General features: G+C 44.9%; 1 protein-coding gene across 2 annotated transcripts in view; it reads left to right on the top strand.

Annotated features, from left to right (window-relative positions):
- The window catches only part of LOC102440557 (serine/threonine-protein kinase DCLK1), a 518,233-nt gene that overhangs the window by 473,108 nt on the left and 23,530 nt on the right, over nt 1–21,595 (top strand). For both annotated transcript variants that reach the window (XM_006083625.3, XM_006083624.3), the window contains 3 exons: nt 6,088–6,165; nt 6,512–6,608; nt 9,303–9,383. In XM_006083625.3, the coding sequence (XP_006083687.1) occupies nt 6,088–6,165; nt 6,512–6,608; nt 9,303–9,383 (256 nt within the window). The remainder of the gene's footprint in view (nt 1–6,087; nt 6,166–6,511; nt 6,609–9,302; nt 9,384–21,595) is intronic.

Raw genomic sequence — 21,595 nt, 5'->3', positions numbered from 1 at the left:
TACAACTCAACAAAAGAAAGACAAACAACCCAATTTAAAAAATGGGCAAAAGACCTGAATAGGCACTTCTCCAAAGAGGACATACAGATAACCATGTGAAAAGATACTCAATGTCATTAATCATCAGAGAAATGCAAATTAAAACCATAATGAGATATCACCTCACATTGTCAGAATGGCTATCATCAATAAATCAACAAACAAGTGTTGGTGCGGATGTAGAGAAAAGGGAACCCTTGTGCACTGTTAGTGTGAATGCAGATTGGTGCAGCCACTGTAGAAAGCAGTATGGACTTACCTCAGAAAATTAAAAATGAGACTGCCTGTGACCCTGAGATTTCACTTCTGGGAATATATCCAAAGAAACCTGAAATATTATTTTGAAAGAATATATGCACCTCTATGCTCATTGCAGCATTATTTACAACTAGAGGCCTGGTGCACAAAATTCATACACTGGGGGTGGGGGGTCCCTCAGCCTCGCCTGTGCCCTCTTGCTCCTTACCGCCTGCCTGCTTGCTGCTCCCTACTGTTCAGCTCGCTGCTCCTTAGTGTTGCCATGGAGGCTCCTGCCACCGCCACTGTGCTCGCCAGCTGTGAGCCCGGCTTCTGGCTGAGCGGCGCTCCCCCTGTGGGAGCGCACTGACCACCAGGGAGCAGCTCCTGCATTGAGTGTCTGCCCCCTGGTGGTCAGTTCATAGTGACCAGTCATTCCACTGTTGGGTTGATTTGCATATTAGAGTTTGATTATATAGGATAAGATATTGAATGTGAACTGTAAATAAAAAATAAAATTTAAAAAAGAACCAAATAAAATTTTAGATCTAAAAATTTTTGAATATATATATATATATATATATATATATATATATATTTCTCACTTGAGGATGTTTTTAAAATTGACTTTTAGAAAGAGAAACATCCATGTGACAGAAAAATACCAGCAGGCTTCCTCTGCACCTGCTGACCCACTGGGATCTAACCTAAACCTAAGTATGTGCCCTAACCTAGAATCCAACAGGAAATCCTTTGGTGTACAGGTTGAGATTCCAACCAATTGAGCCACCTGGCCAGGGCAGATCTGAAAAAAAAATTTTAAGTGACCTCCAGGCCCTGGTTGGTGTGGATCAGTAGTTAGAATGTCCTCCCAAGCACCGAAAGATCATGGGTTCGATTCCAGGTGAGGGCACATACACAGGTTGTGGGTTCCATCCCTGTCGGATTGCTTGAGCAACTGATCGATGTTTCTCTTTCTCTTCCCCTCTCCCTTCCTCTCTCTCTAGAATCAATGAAAAAAACATATCCTTAGAGGAGGACTTAAAAAGAAAAAAAATGCTGGTTTGGTTCAGTGGATAGTGCTTCTGCAGGCAGACTGGGTTGTAGGCTCAATCCGGGACCCTGGTCGGAGATTCAGCAAGAGGCAACCAATTGATGTCTCTCACATTAGTTTCTGTCTTTCTTCCTCCCTTCCATTCTCTGTAAAAAAAAAAAAAAATCAATGCAAAAATGTCCGCAGGTGAGGATTAACCAAAACAAACAAACAAACACCCATCCCCAGTGTGATTATTGAAGGAGCATATGAAGTATTTGTTGAATGAACAGGAAGGGATGGGACTTCGCTTTCTAACTATGTTAGCAACTCTGCAAGCCAGAGGGTTTATTTTTTATTTTAATTTTTATTAATTGATTATTTTAGAGAGAGGAAGGAAGCGAGAGAAACATCAGTGTGTTGTTCCACTTATTATGCACTCTTTGGTTGCTTCTTGTCTGTGCCCTGAGCAGGGATCCAACCTGCAACCTTGATGTATCAGGAGGAGGTTCTAACCCACTGCCCTGTGCGCTGCCTGTCAGGGTCCCTCAACAAAACCCCTCTGACATGCCCAGGCCCCTGCTGTGGATCGGAGCTCCTCTGCCACAGCGAAGGTTTGGGTTCCATTCTGTCAGGGCACCTACTTAGGTTTCGGGTTTGATCCCTGGTGGGGGCTGACTGCTGCTCAGGAAGTGACCGAGGACAGTTGAGGTCTTTGTGCTCTAGTCATTAGGCAGGGAGCTGGGGTTTCATTGCCGACCTGGCCGACTCCGATCCCCACTACCCTGGTCCTCCATCGAGGACAACTTCAACTATGGCAGCTGTGTGACCTCCACCAGTGTACACATCCGCATGGGTAGGTCGCCCTCCCGCGGCTCGCCAGGCACTGCTGCTGCACAGTTGCCAGGGAGGCAGATTTCGGGTTTCCCAGGGAGAGCGCCCTCCTGGCCAGACTCCCAGGGAAAGTGGGGTCCTGAAGGAAAAGGACTTCGCTCAGCCTCCCTTCGGGGCTCCCGGCTGGAGCAGAGTGCCAGTCCTGCACAGGGCTCAGAGGGGAGAGTCACCCAGGGAGGCCTCCTAGCTAGGTGTTGAGAAAACGAAACTGGAGCCCTTCCTCCTTGAACCCTGTCGTCTTTGGTGTAGAAAGGGATAGATGAAAGCCTCAGCAGCCTTACTGGCACATCTTTAAATGAAGATGTTACTTATTTTTGGTGAAAATAAGTTTATTGTGTAATCAATATTGTATAATCAGTGTGATTACACAATAACCTGCATTGAGCTATCTGCTGAGATGTTTGTGCTTTAGGTCATGTGAACACATTTTATTTTATTTGACACAGCCTCAATGCCCCAGCCTCCAGCGGCACGCAGCCACGCCCACCCAGACTAATTTGCATATTACCCTTTTATTAGATAGAAGACTGGTGCAGTGGTCGGCAAACTGTGGCTCATGAGCCACATGTGGCTCTTTGGCCCCTTGAGTGTGGCTCTTCCACAAAATACCAATTTCTGCACATGAGCCATGAAGTTTCAATCGCACTGTACATGTGCGCCCGCAGGTGGTATTTTGTGGAAGAGTCACACTCAAGGGGCCAAAGAGCCGCATGTGGTTCGTGAGCCGCAGTTTGCCGATCACTGGACTAGTGGCCCATTGCATGAAGATTCGTGCAATAGGCCTTCCTTCCCCTGGCTGCCGGCACCGGTTTTCCTCCGGCACCTGGGACCCAGGCCTTTGGTCCAGCCGAAGCAGCTAGGCTTGGCTTATCTGCTCTGGCTGCTCCCAGCCCCTCCTTTTTATTTTTTTCCAGTTCCTCCAGCGGAGGCCAGGGCTGGCTGGAAGCCTGGGTAGCCCCTGGTGACCCAGGCTCCCAGCCACTCCTTGAGCGGAGTCCAGGGAGCAACCCAAGCATCCTGCTCGCTCCAGCTTCGTGGCCGCACCATCTTCAGTCATCGTCAGTCTTCAATCTGCACCTACGTATGCAAATTAACCGCCATCTTTGTTGGATTAATTTGCATAGTTGCTCTAATTGGCTGGTGGCTGAGTGGCAGAGTGATGGAGTGATAGTTAATTTGCATTTTTCTCTTTTATTAGATAGACTAGAGGCCCGGTGCACAAAAATTTGTGCACTCGGGGGGGAGGGGGAGGTCTCTCAGCCCGGCCTGTGCCCTCTCGCAGTCTGGGACCCCTCGGGAGATAACGACCTGCTGGCTTACGCCTGCTCCCGGGTGGCAGAGGGCAGGCCCAATCCCTAGGTGCAGCCCCTGGTGGGGCTCAGAGCAGGGCCGATTGGGGAGTTGGGGCACCGCCCCCTGTCATGCACAGAGCAGGGCAGATCGGGAGGTTGCGATGCCACCCTCAGTCACGCACAGAGCAGGGCGGATCAGGGGTTGGGGCGCCGCCACTGTCACACTCAGGGCAGGGCCGATGGGGAGGTTATGGCTCTACCCCGTCACACACAGAGCAGGGCCCGTGGGGGGGGAGAGTTGGGGCGCCGCACCCTGTAACACACAGAGCCGCAGGGCGATCAGGGGGTTGGGGAGCTCCCCCCTATCAGGCACAGAGCAGGGCTGATCAGGGGGTTGGGGCGCCTTCCCCTGTCACGAACAGAGCAGGGCGGATAGGGAGGTTGTGGCCCCTCCCCCTGTCACACACAGAGCTGCAGGGTGATCAGTGGGTTTGGGCGCTGCCCCCTGTCACGCTGATCCCGGTGCCGGGAGGCATATTACCCTTTTACTATATAGGATAGAGGCCTGGTGCATGGGTAGGGGCTGGCTGGTTTGCCCTGAAGGGTATCCTGGATCAGGGTGGGGGTCCCCACTGGGGTGCCTGGCCAGCCTGGATGAGGGGATGATGGCTGTTTGCAGCTGGTCACACCCCCTTCAGGGTGGGGGTCCCCACTGGGGTGCCTGGCCAGTCTGGGTGAGGGCCTGAGGGCTGTTTTCAGGCTGGTGGGTGACTGAAGCTCCCAACCGCTCCTTTTTTTCTTTTTTTTTTTTTTATTCTGGGCCAAGGCCTCTGCTGCTGAAATCAGGTATCTGGTTTGTTTCAGTTCTATAATCGAAACACTGTATCATCTCCAGTTCTGAGATCCCGGCCGGCTGAAACCTGGTTTCTGGGGTTTTGTTTAGCTTCTATATTTGTTACAATGTTTCAAACTGCCAGCTCAGAGGCCGGCAGCAGCAGGCGGGGAATGTTGGAGTCCTCCTTCACTGAAGCAAGCAAGCCTCATGTTCGCTTCCAGCTGCCTGGCTGCCGGCCGCCATCTTGGCTGGCAGTTAATTTGCATATCGCCCTGATTAGCCAATGGGAAGGGTAGCGGTCGTATGCTAATTACCATGTTTCTCTTTTATTAGATAGGATAGCCAAGATTTGGAAGCAGCCTAAGTGTCCTTTAATACTAGTAGATGAGTGGATAAAAAAGCTGTGGTACATTTACACAATGGAATACTACTCTGCCATAAAAAGGAAGAAAATTTTACTTTTTGCAACAGCATGGATAGATCTGGGGAGCATCAAGTTGAGTGAAATAAGTCAGTCAGAGAAAGACAAGTATCATAAGATTTCATTCATATGTGGAATTTAATGACAAACTGAACTACCAAGCAAAATAGAAACAGACTCATAGATAGAGACCAGGCAGACAGCTCTGGTGGTGGATGGTGTTGGTGGTAGGGGTAGGGTGGAAGAATTGAGCAAAAAAGAAAAAGAGAGACATAGAGAGAACTCAACAGTGTGGTGATTGCTGGGGGAGAGAGCAGTAGAGGTGGAAGAGAATGTAGAGGGGATAAATGGTGATGGCAAAACAAAACAAAACAAAACACAGATGTCCCAAAAGGGTTGCTTTAGACTGGCAAGTAACTCAAGCCAATTTGTTTTGCTCCATGTGAGCAATTCCACTAAACATTTTGTTAGGGGAAAGATGAAATCTAATTTTTAGGAAGAGGCTTGGTTATCATCCATGAGTTTTATTTATACAGGTCTCTATGAAGTGTCTCTATCCAAATATATATCTTGATGAGTATTAGCATATTGTTTGAAATAGGACTTGGAAGATGATTAAAGTAGTAGATGCTGTCAGTGCTCTACCTGTATACCCTTAAGACCACCTATTTCATAATTTCTACCTGACAGCACCTGCAACTCTTTTTTTAGGGGCTCCCTTGGGCTGCTGAGCTTTCCCTGAATGAGTAGGAAAAAGGCTACAGTGACAAGGAATTAATATCCTCCCCAGCAGCGATACCAATTACTGCTGGGAATGAGTATATAGATACCCAGCCTCCTCACCCTACTGTGGGAAAACTCTGAGGTTCCTGTTCTTCCACAGTCTCTCAGAGCTCCTAGGGAGATTCAGCCCCAGTTGCCCTCATTAGTAACTGATTTGATAACTTCCCTTCCCTTCTCTGTCTCATTTCCCCACTCCTTAGCTGGTGTTTCCTGGGATCACCTCCCAAATAAATTACCTGTGCTTGAACATAAAAGTAAAATTGATATGACTATAATAAACCCTTTTGCTGAAACCCTTCACTTACTGATATCTGGATAGGAACCTAGCCATGCATTACTTTGATTTTTATTCATGTGCCTTAGATAATCTCTTTTTTTATTATTCTTTTCTTGAATTCTGTTTACTTGGTGGGTTTTAATTTAGTGTTTGTTGTTGGGTTTGTTTTGTCTGGTTCAGTTTTTTTGGTTTAGAATAGGAGAATCACCTATTTTGCCATGCCCCACAATTTGTCCTGGTCTGACTTTGTAATTCTGATGTCACTTACTTTTTCAGATATGGCCTCAAGGTAGACATCTGGGCAGCTGGTGTAATCACGTATATCCTGCTGTGTGGCTTCCCTCCGTTTCGTGGGTATGGGCAGCAATCTTTTATTAGCACCAACAAAGCATTTCTCTATTCTCAGAAAGATCTGATCAGCCTGCAGCACAAAAAGACAATAATAAGAATTTGACTTATAATGTCTATTATTTTTTTCAGGGTGTGCATGCTAATTTACATGCCTTCTATATATCTTCTTCATATAATTTAGAAACTCATTTTATTGCAATTTACCAAAACTGTTCCATATTAACATTTTGAATTGCTTAAAACTCATTTTACACATTTAAGGGGAAAGGAAGGGCTCCAATGCTTAAGAATATCCTGAGTTGACATTTTAGTCCTGTTTTTCTCTCACTGTTGTCGTTCATCTAAATAGAAGTGGTGATGACCAGGAGGTGCTTTTTGACCAGATTTTGATGGGACAAGTGGACTTTCCTTCTCCATACTGGGATAATGTTTCTGATTCTGCGAAGGTAGGTTTCTAGTGCTTTCCTCTTCCTTATAGCCTGTGTGTCTTAATGGAATTGTTGATTCTGATTCATTATGTCCAAAGAGACTGAATGATATTGTAAATATGATTTCTGAACACATTTTATTTGTAATTGCTAGTTTTTCTAAGATTCAAAGTCATCAACTCATCTGTTTATAACCATCTCAACTTCTCAAGTGCCTCTGTTTCCCTGGCTTCATCTCTCCCTGTTATCATTCCCTTTACCCTGCTATAGGCTCTTGCCATGCCCTACCCACACCAGGCTTCAGCCCACCTTAGATTTCTGTGCAGCTTATTGTTTCAACTCTTTTAGGTCTTGACTTAATTTTATCTTCTCAGAGAATCTTTTCCAGAAGCACCCTGTTTTGAGGTGCAGTTCTAAAACCCTACCTGACTCATCTTATTTTCCTTGTCTGCTTTATTTGTCTTCATAGCACCTATACCCTTATGTCTATCTTGTATACCATCTAACTACCTTTCTACATAGATATAGATAGGTGCATATGTTTTATTTGTATAATTTATTTTCCCACTAGAATGCAAATTCCATGAAGACAAGGATGTTTTTATTTTGTTCATTACTCTATCATTAGTGCCTAGTCACCAGTACATAACTGGTACTCAATATACATAAATGAATGAGTGAATGAATGAAACAGTTAATCAAAGTAGAGGAAGCTCAACATGGGTTGAAATGATAAAGAAATACATCATGAGGATGCTACAATTTAACTTGGATCTTGAAAGACAACCAGGATTTAGAGGAAGTGGGGAACAAGGAATATGGTTTTCTTCAATTAAAACTAAAAGATCAACCTCTAAGAAAACTAAAAATCTTACGCCGAGGCATTAGTAGACCTTGAGATAAAAAACACAACAAAATATTTTAGTTGATCTCTTAAACTTATATCTCTAGGCACTGGCTTAAATTTTTGAAAAATTGATCTTAAAAAGTAATTATCTTTTGATTATTCAATCTATATAACTTTTCTTTTGCTGTGTTCTGAGTATGAATTCAATTTAAAATGTTATTCCTTAGGCCTAGCCACTTTCCATAGAAAAAATTATGTATATTGGGCCCAAGTTTCTCATATTATCCAACTGTGTAAGAATCTACCTCTAGACCTAAAGAAATTAGGGGAATTGAGAAAGGTGCCAGAGGAAAAGTGAAAAGATGTGGGAAAAATCTGCTGAGGTGGGCATGGAGATGATTTCACCTGTGAACAGGCTTTTTAGAAATCTGTCCAACTCTTTCCATAACGTGCCATCACTCCATAAACATAAGAGCTGGAAGTCACTGACAGATAGGACTATTTCTTACACCCCCATGGCACCTGGCAAAGAGCATCACAGACAATAGTTGCTTTAATAAGTCTTGGCCCCAGTTAGGAAGTGAAGGTAGATCTTTGGCAAGATTAATTATCCCCGCCCTGGCCAGTTTGACTCAGTGATTAGAGCATAGGCCCAAAGACCAAAGGTCTCAGATTTGATTACCAGTGGTTAAGGGCATGTACCTTAGTTGCAGGCCCGGTTGGAGTGCAAAGGGGAGGCAACCAATTGATGTGTCTCTCTCACATTAATGTTTCTTTCTCTCTCCCTCCATTCCCCTCCCCTCCATTCTCTCTCAAAAAAAAAAAAATCAATGGAAAAAATATCCTTGGGTGAGGATTTAAAAAAATAATAATGATAATGAATTATCCCCATCATGGAATGGTAATCAGAGCCTATGAATGTAAGCAATAAGGAAATATATATATATATAACCATGTTATTACATGGGAACTTCTAATTCAAAGTTGACAAATGTATGACAGACTCATCATTATAACCCAAGCTGTGCTTTTCTGGTCCAGATAAATTTGAACTTAAGGGAAAGTTTTATTTATTTCGGAACCAATAAATCATTTACTGCTTAATAGTTCTATCTTATTTGTGTTGATTGATCTGGAAATTTTTGAAGCAATTTTTCTTAGAATTCTTTGGCTACTAAATATAGTTTTTGTTTTAACAACTAGCTGTTGGCAATTCTGTATGTCTTTTCTTATAACTTTCTTTCACACTTAAATATGCCATTCTGAAGTTGAGGGAAAAAAACACATTTTTACATTCAGCTGCCAAAAGAAAATTTAGTTAGTGTTTTTAAAATTTGATTTTTATATTAAATTAATTTAGAAAATTATTTTTAAAGAGAAAAATCCTAGAAAAATAAATGAATTTTAATTCTTTAATGTGTGTATTTGTTTTTTCTACTAAAAATACTTTCATTAAATTTATTTTAATATTAATTTCACTTTATTTTTTCCATCCACTATAAGCTATGTTTTTATAATTCCAAATATTCACCTTTCCTTTAACTTCTAAAGATATTAAGTAATTGCAGATAAGTTGAGTTGATATATTAGTACAGTGTGTCCCAAAAAGATGTATACACACTTTAACAGATGACAGCTTAATTTTGAAAATGAAATGTATTTTAATAAACACTGACTTTATAATTATTCAAAGTGTGTGTATACATTTTTTGGGACACCATATATTTAAGATTTAGAGCTTTTCCAAATAAAATAGAACTTCTGCATTTGAAAACACCCAGTGGGATAAAGGGGAAAAAAGACTTATGGCTGTTATCTTTGACCTTAAAAGTTAGACAAATAGAATTGAATGTTCCTTTTTACAGGAGCTTATCACCATGATGCTGTTGGTCAATGTTGATCAGCGATTTTCAGCCATGCAGGTCCTTGAGCATCCCTGGGTAAATGTAAGTGACTTCCTCTTTTCCATATATTTACAATTGCAGATTTCCTAATAATGTCACCTTCTTATTAAAATGTGTTTGTTACTTCCCCTAAAATATGCCATAGTAGTTGCAGGATTGCACACTTGTTCCATGAGGACCATGACATACCCACACTAATACGCACGCTCATGGTCCCTTACACAAAGCATTTTCTCTGATTCAGATGAGACTGCCTTCTACTGGGGAGGGTCACGTGATCACTACCCCCCACCCCACAATCTACATTCTGTGGCCCAGATTAGGTCTGAATACATCAATAAAATGGAGCAGATTTTCTGAGTTAGTGTTACTTTTGTATCATTTCTGCCAAAAATACAAGTGACCAAATGGTTTCTGCATACACCTTGGAGTCCTCCAAGCATTTCTCAAACTTGCCTCTGCTCACAATTTACCTGGGGATCTCATTAAAATGCAGATTCTGTCATAGTAGATGTGAGGCTCTGAATTTCTAAAAGCCCCCAGATGCTGCTGCCATTATATGAGTACCAGGGTCTAATGATATTTCTTTAGCTATGAAGGAATTTTTCAGTGCAGAGTCATTAGTGTTTGACCCCATGAGTGACTGAAGAGCTTTGTTTTGAATAATTATAATTAATACTTATCATGTGCCTAACTTAGAGTCTGCCCAGAATTATTTTAAGTACCTTACATACATTAAGTGATTATGTTCTTCCCAATGACTGTATAACCTAGATATAGATCCTAACTGACATATGGAAGTCCATAATAAGGTTGAATAGTTCTTACTGTCAGAATAGAAGACATATAGAATTGGATGTAGATATGGACATGGACAACTTGTCTATACAGGGACAATTATAAAATTGTTAGCTTTCGATATAAATTTTGCTATCTTCCCTATAGCTTTGAATGATTTGGCTATAAGTCAAAGGCAACAAAATATTCTACTTCTCTGAATTATCACCTTGGTAATTAGTTAAGTAATATTTTCCAAAGTAACTAATTTTTTATGATAAAGTATTATTGAAAGCATAGGGTTGAGACTGATTACATCTGAGATGACATGACATTGAGATCTTGTTCCTAGCCTGACACTCGATAGCCTTTGGACTAAGTTCCGGAACTTTACACATCTGAACCTGATTCCTCACACCCCATTGGAAGGTTATAAGTATACTAGAGGCCCGGTGCAAAAATATTTGTGCACTCAGGGGGGAGAGGGGGTCCCTCAGCCCATCCTGTGCCCTCTTGCAGTCTGGGACCCCTCAGGAGATAATGACCTGCTGGCTTAAGCCTGCTCCCGGGTGGCAGAGGGGAGGCCCAATCCCTAGGTGCAGCCCCTGGTCGGGCTCAGAGCTGGGCCGATTGGGGAGTTGGGGCGCTGCCCCCTGTCATGCACAGAGCAGGGCGGATCGGGAGGTTGCGATACCACCCCTAGTCACGCTCAGGGTACAGCCGATTGGGGGGTTGGGGCACCGCCCCCTTTCACACTCAAGGCAGGGTCAATAGGGAAGTTGTGGCGCCACCCCCTGTCACACACAGAGCAGGGCCGATCAGGGGGTTGGGGAGTTGCCCGCTGTCATGCACAGAGCAGGGCCCATCAGGGGGGTTGGGGCTCTGTACCCTGTCATGCACAGAGCAGGGCCGATCAGGGGGTTGAGGAGCTCCCCCCTGTCATGCACAGAGCAGGGCCGATCAGGGGGTTGAGGAGCTCCCCCCTGTCACGCACAGAGCGGGGCTGATCAGGGGGTTGAGGAGCTCCCCCCTGTCACTCACAGAGTAGGGCCGATAGGGGAGTTGGGGCACCGCCCCCTTTCACACTCAAGGCAGGGTCAATAGGGAAGTTGTGGCGTTGCCCGCTGTCATGCACAGAGCAGGGCCGATCAGGGGGTTGGGGAGTTGCCCGCTGTCATGCACAGAGCAGGGCCGATCAGGGGGTTAGGGTGCTGCACCCTGTCACACACAGAGGAGGGCCGATCAGGGGGTTGGGGAGCTCCCCCCTATCAGGCACAGAGCAGGGCTGATCAGGGGGTTGGGGCGCCTTCCCCTGTCACGAACAGAGCAGGGCAGATAGGGAGGTTGTGGCCCCGCCCCCTGTCACACACAGAGCCGCAGGGGGACCAGGGGGTTTGGACGCTGCCCCTGTCACGCTGATCCCGGTGCCAGGAGCCTCGCGGCTCCGCTGATCCCGGTGCCGGTGCTGGGAGGCATATTACCCTTTTATTATATAGAATAGAGGCCTGGTGCATGGGTGGGGGCTGGCTGGTTTGCCCTGAAGGGTGTCCTGGATCAGGGTGGGGGGTCCCCACTGGGGTGCCTGGCCAGTCTGGCTGAGGGGCTGAGGGCCGTTTTCAGGCTGGTGGGTGACTGAAGCTCCCAACAGCTCCTTTTTTTCTTTTTTCCTTTTAATTCTGGGCCAGCTTTAGCTCTGAGGCCTCGGCTGCTGAAAGCAGGTTTCTGGCCTTTGTTTACCTTCTGTATTTGATACAATGTTGCAGTCTGGCTGGCTGAAGGCTGGCTGACTGAAAGCAGATTTCTGGGGTTTTGTTTAGCTTCTATATCTGCAACATAGTTGCTTAGAGTTGCAGCTGAGAGGCCGGCAAGTCAGGCGGGGAACGTTGGAGTTCGTAGTCACTGGAGCAAGCAAGCCTCCCTGTTCGCTTCAGTGCATGGCTGCCGGCCGCCATCTTGGCTGGCAGTTAATTTGCATATTGCCCTGATTAGCCAATGGGAAGGGTAGCAGATGTACGGCTAATTACCATGTTTATCTTTTATTAGATAGGATGATAGGAGAATGTATGTGAATATGAGCATGTATAGATATACAGCTAAGGTTTGTTTTAAATATTTTTATATTGCAGAGCTTCTGCATTGGTATACCATTAAGTAAAGATATTCATTCCCTCAGCCCTTGGAATAGTTAGGCAGGCAACCAGAGTCCAGAGTGGTCACCTCCAGCCTCATAAACTTTTCATTTGCTCCAGGGCCCTAAATGAAATTTATCCTTTTCCATGAAGTGGGAAGAGTTAGGAAGCATCCCATGTAAACCTTTTATTAAGCCTACAAGATAGGCAGGATGGGTATTATTGTACCTACTTTACAGATGTGAAGATTGAGGTTATGGTAGGAGACTTGTCCAAAGTAGCTAAGTTTGTAATTGAGTTAATATTTGCAGCCAGGTACCCACACTCCAAGCCCATTTGCTTTAAACTCCTATGCACCACACTACATCTACCCTCCCTTTGTTGTATATGAAAGCACTGTGAATATTACAAAATACTTCCTATGTACATAGTCATCATTATGTTTGTTCATACAAGTTAGCAACCTATTCAAAGTAACTTACCTAGGTGCCATGCTTAGATGTACAGGGTGGAAGAGGCACAGACAGGCTCTCTCAATGGTAACAGTTGGTTCTGATTTATATACATGCTATTTAAAAACCCATGGTCCACAAGTTGTCCAATTGCCCTAGAAAGACTAACACTTTAACCAGAGAATAAACCAGGGGTCCTCAAACTACGGCCCGTGGGCCACATGCAAATACAAATATTGTATTTGTTCCCGTTTTGTTTTTTTACTTCAAAAGAAGATATGTGCAGTGTGCCTAGGAATTTGTTCATAGTTTTTTTTTAAACTATAGTCTGGCCCTCCAACGGTCTGAGGGACAGTGGACTGGTCCCCTGTTTAAAAAGTTTGAGGACCCCTGGAATAAACCGAAAAGCTGAATTTGAAATGTGGCCTTTGCAGGCTTATAAAGAACCCATGGAGGAAAGAGATTCATAGATTGATTTTAGATTTTTAAGCATATTATCATCAGAGGATCACTGCCTATCAGGCCTGCCCTCCAGGAACTCTGTCTGATACAACCAGATAGTCACAGGGCAATGGGGGAAGGGCTATCCCCACCAGTCTGTGCTGAGGGTGCCATGGAAGGCTTCCTGGAGGAGGAGCCAGAGCTCCATCCTGGAGGAATCTGGTAAAGAAATGTCCTCTGGAACCAGATCCAGCAGGATGTGAATATTCCTCTATAGTAATAAAAGGGTAATATGCTAATTAGACTGGACATCTTCAAGACAAAGCCACGGTGGCAGGGGCTGAGGCAGAGGCAGTTTGGGGTGATCAGGCCAGCAGGCAGAGGTGGTTAGGGGTGATCAAGCAGAAGAGCAGTTAGGAGCCAGCAGTCCCAGATTGCGAGAGGGATGTTCCCTGAGGGTTCCCGGATTGGAGACGGTACAGGCTGGGCTGAGGGACACCCCCCCATGCACAAATTTCATGCACCAGACCTCTAGTATATAATAAAAGGTTAATATGCAAATTGGCCAAATGGTGAACGACCGGTCACTATGATGCGCACTGACCACCAGGGAACAGATGCTCAATGCAGGAGCTTCCCCTTGGTGGTCAGTGTGCTCCCACAGGGGGAGTGCCACTCAGCCAGAAGCTGGGCTCATGGCTGGCGAGACCAGCGGTGGAGGCGGGAGCCTCTCCCACCTCTGCAGCAGTGCTAAAGATGTCTGACTGATGGCTTAGCCCCGCTTCCCACTGGGAGCGGGCCTAAGCCATCAGTTGGACATCCCCTGAGGGCTCCTAGACTGTGAGATGGCACAGGCCAGGCTGAAGCCCGCAACCCCCCCAAGTGCATGAATTTCTTGCACCGGGTCTCTAGTCTATATATATAAAGAGCCAGGGTCCATAAGGACCTAAGGCTCGACCAAACACCGCAAGTCAGTGCTGGGTTGCTGTGGTGACCCAGCACTGACTGCAGCCGGTACTGGCACAGTGACCCAGCACCGACTGCCAAGGGGGCTGCGGATCAGGCCCGGAGAGAAGCCTGCAGACAGAGAGGCAGGGTCTGATCCGCAGCCTCTGTGACAGCTGTTGATCAGCTGTTGCCTCTCTCTTTCTCTCTGGGCTTCCCCAGCAGCCACACCTCCGTTTCTCTCCAGACCTCCAAGGGGGCTGCTAATCAGCCCGACTCTTTGATCAGGCCCAGAGATAGGCCCGGAGATGCTGACGGAGCTTTTGACGCTGACTGGCATCAAAACTGACCAATCAGAACCTAATCTGGGACCACTTTGGCAGTATAGTGCATATGGCTGGCAGTATAGTGCATATGGCTGGCTATCAGTCCAGATTTAGGGATTATGTGTTTTTGTCTGCCAAGAGCATCTCCTCCTGCTGAAAAAGGCTTTCCTCTCCCATTTAAGCAATCCTATCCTATATAATCTATCTATACTAATAAAAGGGTAATATGCTAATTAGATCGGGTCGACCGGCCATCTTCTGGATGTCCGACTTCCTCCCGGACAAAACCATCTTGGTGGGGGCTGAGGCAGAGGCTGTTAGGGACAATCAGGCCAGCAGGGGAGGACAGTTGGGGATGAGATCAGGCTGGCAGGGAGGGCAGTTGGGAGCAACCAGGCGAGCAGGGGAGGGCATTTAGGGGTGAGATCAGGCCGGCAGGGGAGGGCAATTAGGGGCAATCAGGCTGGCAGGGGAGCAGTTAGGCGAGCAGGGGAGTGGTTTGGGGGTGGTTAGGGGATGATCAGGCTGGCAGGCAGAAGCGGTTAGGGGAAGGCAGGCAGGTGAGCAGTTGGGAGCCAGCAGTCCCAGATTGTGAGAGGGATGTCTGACTGCTGGTTTAGTCCCAATCCCTGTGGACATCCCCTGAGGAGTCCCAGATTGGAGAGGGTGTAGGCTGGGCTGCCCCCCAGTACACAAATTTCGTGCATCGGGCCTCTAGTATACTATAAGATAACTTGGTGACTGTGAGCAAAGTTGTCCCTTTATTTGAGGGGGCTGTAATGCTCTTAAAAACACATAATTCCTTACCTTGATTCCAAACCATATGACCCTACATCAATAAATCCCAACAGTGTGGTAAAGAAAAAAAAAAAGATTCTGGCTATTATCCTTGGAAAACTAAGTTGCTCATTCTTATTCCTAGGCAGTATATACATGTCTTAGCAGGAACTTCTACCTTCTAAACCTGTTTTGTACACACTTTTACACATGGTCCCACTTTGCTGACAATCAGGATCCACAGCTCCCTCTGGAACTTGGACTTCTGCTGTCATTTCAGTTTTCCCTGTTAGATTCCCTCAAAACATTTACTAAAAGCAAGGATAACATTTAAGGAACTATCTAGAAGACTGACAACTGAAAACATACCCTTTGTATAATTCCTATCTTATCCCATGCTATTTTCTGATACTCTACAGTGGTTCTCAACCTTCCTAGTGCCGCGACCCTTTAATACAGCTCCTCATGTTGTGGTGACCCCAAATTTCATTGTTACAAATTGAACATAATTAAAGCATAGTGATTAATCACAAAAACAATATGTAATTATATATGTGTTTTCCGATGGTCTTAGGCAACCCCTGTGAAAGTGTCGCGACCCACAGGTTGAGAACCAGTGCTCTAGGATGAAGGTCCATCTCAATGTGTTAATTCTATGAACTATATTTTACCTCCATTATTTTACTAACTAGAGGACCGGTGCACAAAATTCATGCATGGAGGGTGTATCCCTCAGCCCAGCCTGCACCCTCTCCAATCTGGGACATCCCTCTCACAATCCAGGACTGCTGGCTCCCAACTGCTCACCAGCCTTCCTACCTGATTGCCCTTAACTGCTTCTGCCTGCCAGCCTGATCACCCCTAACCACGCCCCTGCCAGCCTGATTGACGTCTAACTGCTCCCTTGCTGGCCCGATTGTCCCTAACTTCCCTCTCCTGCCAGCCTGGTAGCCCCTAACTGCCCTCCCCTGCCGGTCCGTCACCCCCAACTGCCCTCTTCTGAAGGCCTGGTCACCCCTAACTGTCCTCCCCTGCAGGCTTTGTCCCCCCCAATTGCCCTCCCCTACAGGCCTGGTCACCCCCAACTGTCCTCCCTTGCTGGCCTGGTTGCCCCTAACTGCCCTCCCCTGCAGGCCTGGTTACCCCAACTGCCCTCCTCTATAGGCCTGGTCATTCCCAACTGCCCTCCTATGCAGGCCTTGTCCCCCACAATTGCCTTCCCCTGCAGGCCTGGTCACCCCAAATTGTCCTCCCTTGTTGGCCTGGTTGCCCCTAAATGCCCTCCCCTGTAGGCCTGGTTGCCCCTAACTGCCCTCCCCTGCAGGCCTGGTCACCCCCAACTGCCCTCCCCTGCTGGCATATTGTGTCCACATGGGGGTGGCCATCTTGTATGTTGGAGTGATGGTCAATTTGCATATCACCTCTTTATTATATAGGATTTTACTAATGAGGAAACTGAAGCTCAAAGAAGTCTCTAACATTAAGTTCAGTGGAGTCTCTAACATAAGGTCTGTTACCTGGGTTTTGTTCCCAGAGATTTTTATTTAACTGGTCTGCACTGGTGTCTGGGTATTGGTAATTTTAGAAGTTCCCAGGTGATTTCCTAGTGGAAAGGACTGATTTAAATAAGTCAAGGGTAGTTATTTAGCCAATTTAAAACTTCCTATCACCTTCCTGGCCTTTCCATTTACTTCCTTTATTTCACCTACCTACTCTTTTGAAAAGATACTACCAAGCTAAAATATATTAAAAGAATGAAGAAAGTGAGGGAAAAAGAACAAAAACAAAACAACAGCCTGAATAATCTACCAAGATGTCTCATGCTAATAAAAATCAGCCCTACACACAAAAATATATACTGTAAACATTCATCTCATGGTGCTGGCAGCATTTGTTAGAAAGTAAAAGAACTCTAGGGATGCTGTAATCCTATATAATAAAGAGGTAATATGCAAATGGTCGTTACACCATGACGCGTAAGGACTGATCAGCAGGAGGGCGGGGCAGCGAGCTACGAGTGGCAGAGAGCTACAGGAGGGCAGGGCAGCGAGCTACATGGGGCAGAGAGCTACAAGCAGTGGTGGACAGGGCGGCCAGCTGAGGCAAGCAGCAGTGAGCTACTAGTGCACAGATTCATGCGCAGGGCCACTATTAATAAGTAAAACCACTTATCCATATTCATAAATTGTGAATGATGACTTGGAATTCCACTTTCCATTTGGACATCTTATCCTCTCCTTTCTCCAAGGTAGATCTTAATTTACTTCATATTTTCTCCCCAAGTGCAGTGTGAATTGTATACATAGAGGATGTCTAGGACTCAGCTGAAGGGAGTCAAAAGTCCTGGGGTACCCTCAGTGGTTAAGTGTCAACCTATGAACCAGGAGGTCACGGTTCGATTCCTGGTCAGGGCACATGCCATGGTTGCAAGCTCAATCCCCAATGTGGAGCATGCAGTAGGCAGCTGATCAATGATTCTCTCTTATCACTGATGTTTCTGTCTCCCTCTCCCTCTCCCTTCCTCTCTGAAATCAATAAAAATATATATTTTTTTTAAAAAAAATCCTGGGGTACTGTGCAGTGGGGGATGATTAGCATGAGTCAAGGGGCCACACACTGGGATGTGAAACATGGCTGCTATTGAAGAGTGCTCTAAGGCACTTGGAATTGTTTAAAACTAACTTGGAATATTCTGGGGGTAAAATGCTCATAAATTTACAGATATTAATAATAGGGTCTGCAATGAATAGACTGAAAACCGGATCCATGATCCAAAAACAAAACTCCATGAGGGAGGAGGATTTTCTGAAGCATGACCCCTGGAATGGTCTCCCTAAGGAGAGAAATTCACTCAACCAAGTGACTTCATGTCCAGGCCTCCACCTCCTCCCCAACATCCGCTGGAGAAATGGAGACCAGGTCTCCTACAGACAGCTGTGAGAGTTCATTTTCCATTTTGCAAACTAATTTTGTTCTTGTCAGTTGCAATGCTCTGTCAAGTGGTGGATGGGAATTTCTAAATCAAAAACCACTAACCTCAAACCACAACCAGCCTGTGTCAAACAAGAAACTACTCCCAGAAACTACATACCAAAACGTATGGTAATAATACTATGACTATTTGTAACATACTTCCAGGTTTGTCACGTTTAGAAAATTCATAGCACATTTTTGGCACATAATCTATTCAGAATAATGGTGATAAAGATGTATATAAAAATGTATGTTTTTAATGGCCCTATTTATTTTATTGATGCAAGACAGTAAATTAACTAAATCTCCATCATCAATCCATATGCCTCAGGTACAGATTAGGTCCCAACAAAACCATCTGTTTATATCTTTTAATTCAATTATGCTCAAAGCCTTCAAAATTGATAAGAAACTACAGACTTTTTAGTTACTGTGGTGTGTGTGTGTGTGTGTGTGTGTGTGTGTGTTACCTTCTCTAGCTGAGATACCTTATTTCATTGGGAACAAATTCTGAACGGTTTTAAGATCTTTGAAGTCAAAAGCATCTTTTGAGGGTTGTTTCACTACTTTCATTACGTTGCTTCAGCATGAATTAATAACCAAACAGAAGTTGAAAACTTCACTAGAATTTAAAGCTGGAGGCCTGAGCCCCTAGGATATAATATGTAAAAGAGTCGCTAAGCACAAATAGTGTGGTGAAGGCTTGGGAGAGGTGGGTGCAGGGAGGAGGTGGTCAATGGGAAAAAAAGCAAAAAACAAAAAAAAAAGGAGACATCTGTAATACTTTCAACAACAAAAAATAAAATTTAAAAATATTAATTAATTAGTTAATTAATTAAAAGAGTTGCTAGAAGTCTTTACAGAGGATTAGGACCAGTGCAGGGCCAGGAAATGATAAGGAAGTCCATTGTGAGAGTGATGAGAAAACAAACTCTTAATTCAAGAACTGGCAGGGAAAAGAACTCAGGTAAAGGGAAATTTCTGGTAAGGATGCCCAATGGTGGGGAAGTGAGGAGGCAGGACTGAGCAGCAAGGTAAATCTTCCTCAGTAAATTTCATAGGGGCTGCTGCTATGGAATCCCAGCTGTTGTTTTTTTTTTCCTCTGTATGTGTACCCAGGATATTAAACACAACCTGTGCCAATCACAGGCCCACACTGACCCAATGCTACTTTATGTCATCCATTGTTAGCTGGGGCTTCTAGCACAGCCTGCTCCACATGGGATTTGAGAGCCCCTGCCTTAACAGGTTGCATTGCCTTATCTCAGATTAGGGAGAACCTAGTCTCTCCTTGACGTAGAAGCTTCTAACTGCAATCCAATGGGCCTCCTGAAGTGCTCAGTATCACTTTAACTGACCTTCATTCAAAGGCTTCCCAGACTCCATTCAAGCCTGTCCAAATACAGTATTCCATTTTTTTCAGCTCCTAATCCAACTCTCCCACCCCCTCACTATAGTGCCACTTTTATCATGGAAAAGAAGTCATTGGTTCCTCCATTTAACACTTAGGGAGCCCTTTTGTAGCAGATATCATGCTAATGAATGCACAGAAGTTCTAGACCTAGCTGTGTGACCTTGAGCGAATAACCTTGCTGAGCCTCAGTTTACTTATCTTTGAAATGGGACTGATAAGGCATATTGTAGAGGATAATCTGAAGACTAAGGAGATCATATATGTAAGTCATTAGCACACACCACAAAGCAATTAACACTTGTGTCATCTTCCTCTTTCTGCCTTTCTCTTTTAACTTGCCTCCCCTCCACCTCAAAACAGGCCTCACCCTTTCTCTCCTTAATTCATCTTGCACCAAAGACAAAGAGAAACCTACACCTCCCCAAGGCAGACTGCTTCATTTCCCCCTCTATCCTGTGCCTTTTCCTGTCTTCCAACTCTTCCTTGACACTAGCTTCTGACCCTGAGACTTCAAATACCCTCAAGGGTTTTTTGTTTGTTTTTGTCTTAAAGAGAAAAACTTTCCTTCCATCTGCTCCTTAAAAAATATATATATTTTATTGATTTTTTACAGAGAGGAAGGGAGAGGGATAGAGAGTTAGAAACATTGATCAGCTGCTTCCTGCACACACCCTACTGGGGATGTGACCACAATCAAGGTACATGCTCTTGACCAGAATCAAACCTGGGACCCTTCAGTCCACAGGCTGACGCTCTACCCACTGAGCCAAACCAATCAGGGCCCATCTGCTTCTTTATAGTCTAAAGCACATATAAATAACTGCCTGACATAGCCTGGAACTCTCCCAAGAGGTGACTGGAATTACATCTGTAATCTTGGGGGTGGGGCAGAACCCCAAACCTTGCCAGATATTTGAGACTAATATTTGTAAAACCTTCAGTAATGGTACATCATTTCATCCTTTGTCAAATGTTTAAATATTCCCAACATTCTAACTTAGATCCCAAGGGCCTGCTGTTTCATCCACCATTTAAAAAAGTATTTGCACACACCATTGAATTTGTCCTCGTGTTTCACACTTTGATTGGCATAATCCTAATCTTTGCGATTATCGCAGGACTTCTCTCCCACTAGGAGAGTTGGGAACTGGAAACTGTACTGTAAAACATCTGAGTAAAGGGCAGTAGTCCTCCACACTTGCTACCCCCCTTACTAAAAAACATTGCTTTATTCCTAAATAAGACTTCAGTCTTTGGATCTTTTTGGTATTCATTTGTGTCCTATCTTCTGTTCTTTCTCCTTTGTTTGCCATTACTCTCCCACATGAACTCTTAACCAGAGATAAACTGGTTGACTCATTGTTTGGCAAACATGCCCTGTGGCTTCCCACTCACATGCATCTGTATACCAAACCTCACGTTCCCTTCTCTCTACCTGTCAATACGTTCCCCATCATTTAGGACCAGGTCCAGTCCCATAATCCTCATGAAGCCTATGCTGACTGCTCACAAAGGAAAATATGTCCTCTCTCCTCTGAACTCTTTCCATGTTTCTAGCTAAGCCATAAGGCTATACTGCCTGGGACAGTTCCATCTCATCTTGTTAACCTGTTTTATTATTTGACAAAGTGTGTCCATACTGTGTCTCCCGAGTAGTTTGCAAGGTTCTCTGGTCGGCAGAGACTGTTCCCCCCTCCCATCCCTAACACAGCAGGCGCTTCATATGTCCCTGTTTCTCTTCCCTCCCCAAGTGTCATTCCACTGCTGCCCTAACTGACTTTCATTTCATTTCTATTTCTTTCCACAATACAGACTTCTAAAATTTTTTTGAATTCACTCTGCATCATTGAAAAACCTACTTCCTCTAGATTTGGTTTCAGATGTGAGTCAATAAGCATAATAATTGTTTCTTCTTCTAGGCATTAATAAACCAATGCAAGAATATCATAAATTGAGAATCCACTGTGTGTAGAGCACTGAGCCAAGAGCCTCTGTTAAAGATTACAGAAAATGTGGAAGG

Source organism: Myotis lucifugus, unplaced genomic scaffold (assembly GCF_000147115.1).
Source record: "Myotis lucifugus unplaced genomic scaffold, Myoluc2.0 scaffold_7, whole genome shotgun sequence".
Lineage (NCBI taxonomy): Eukaryota > Metazoa > Chordata > Mammalia > Chiroptera > Vespertilionidae > Myotis > Myotis lucifugus.
Note: the sequence above shows the minus strand (reverse complement) of the source record. Positions and strands in the feature narration are given on the sequence as shown.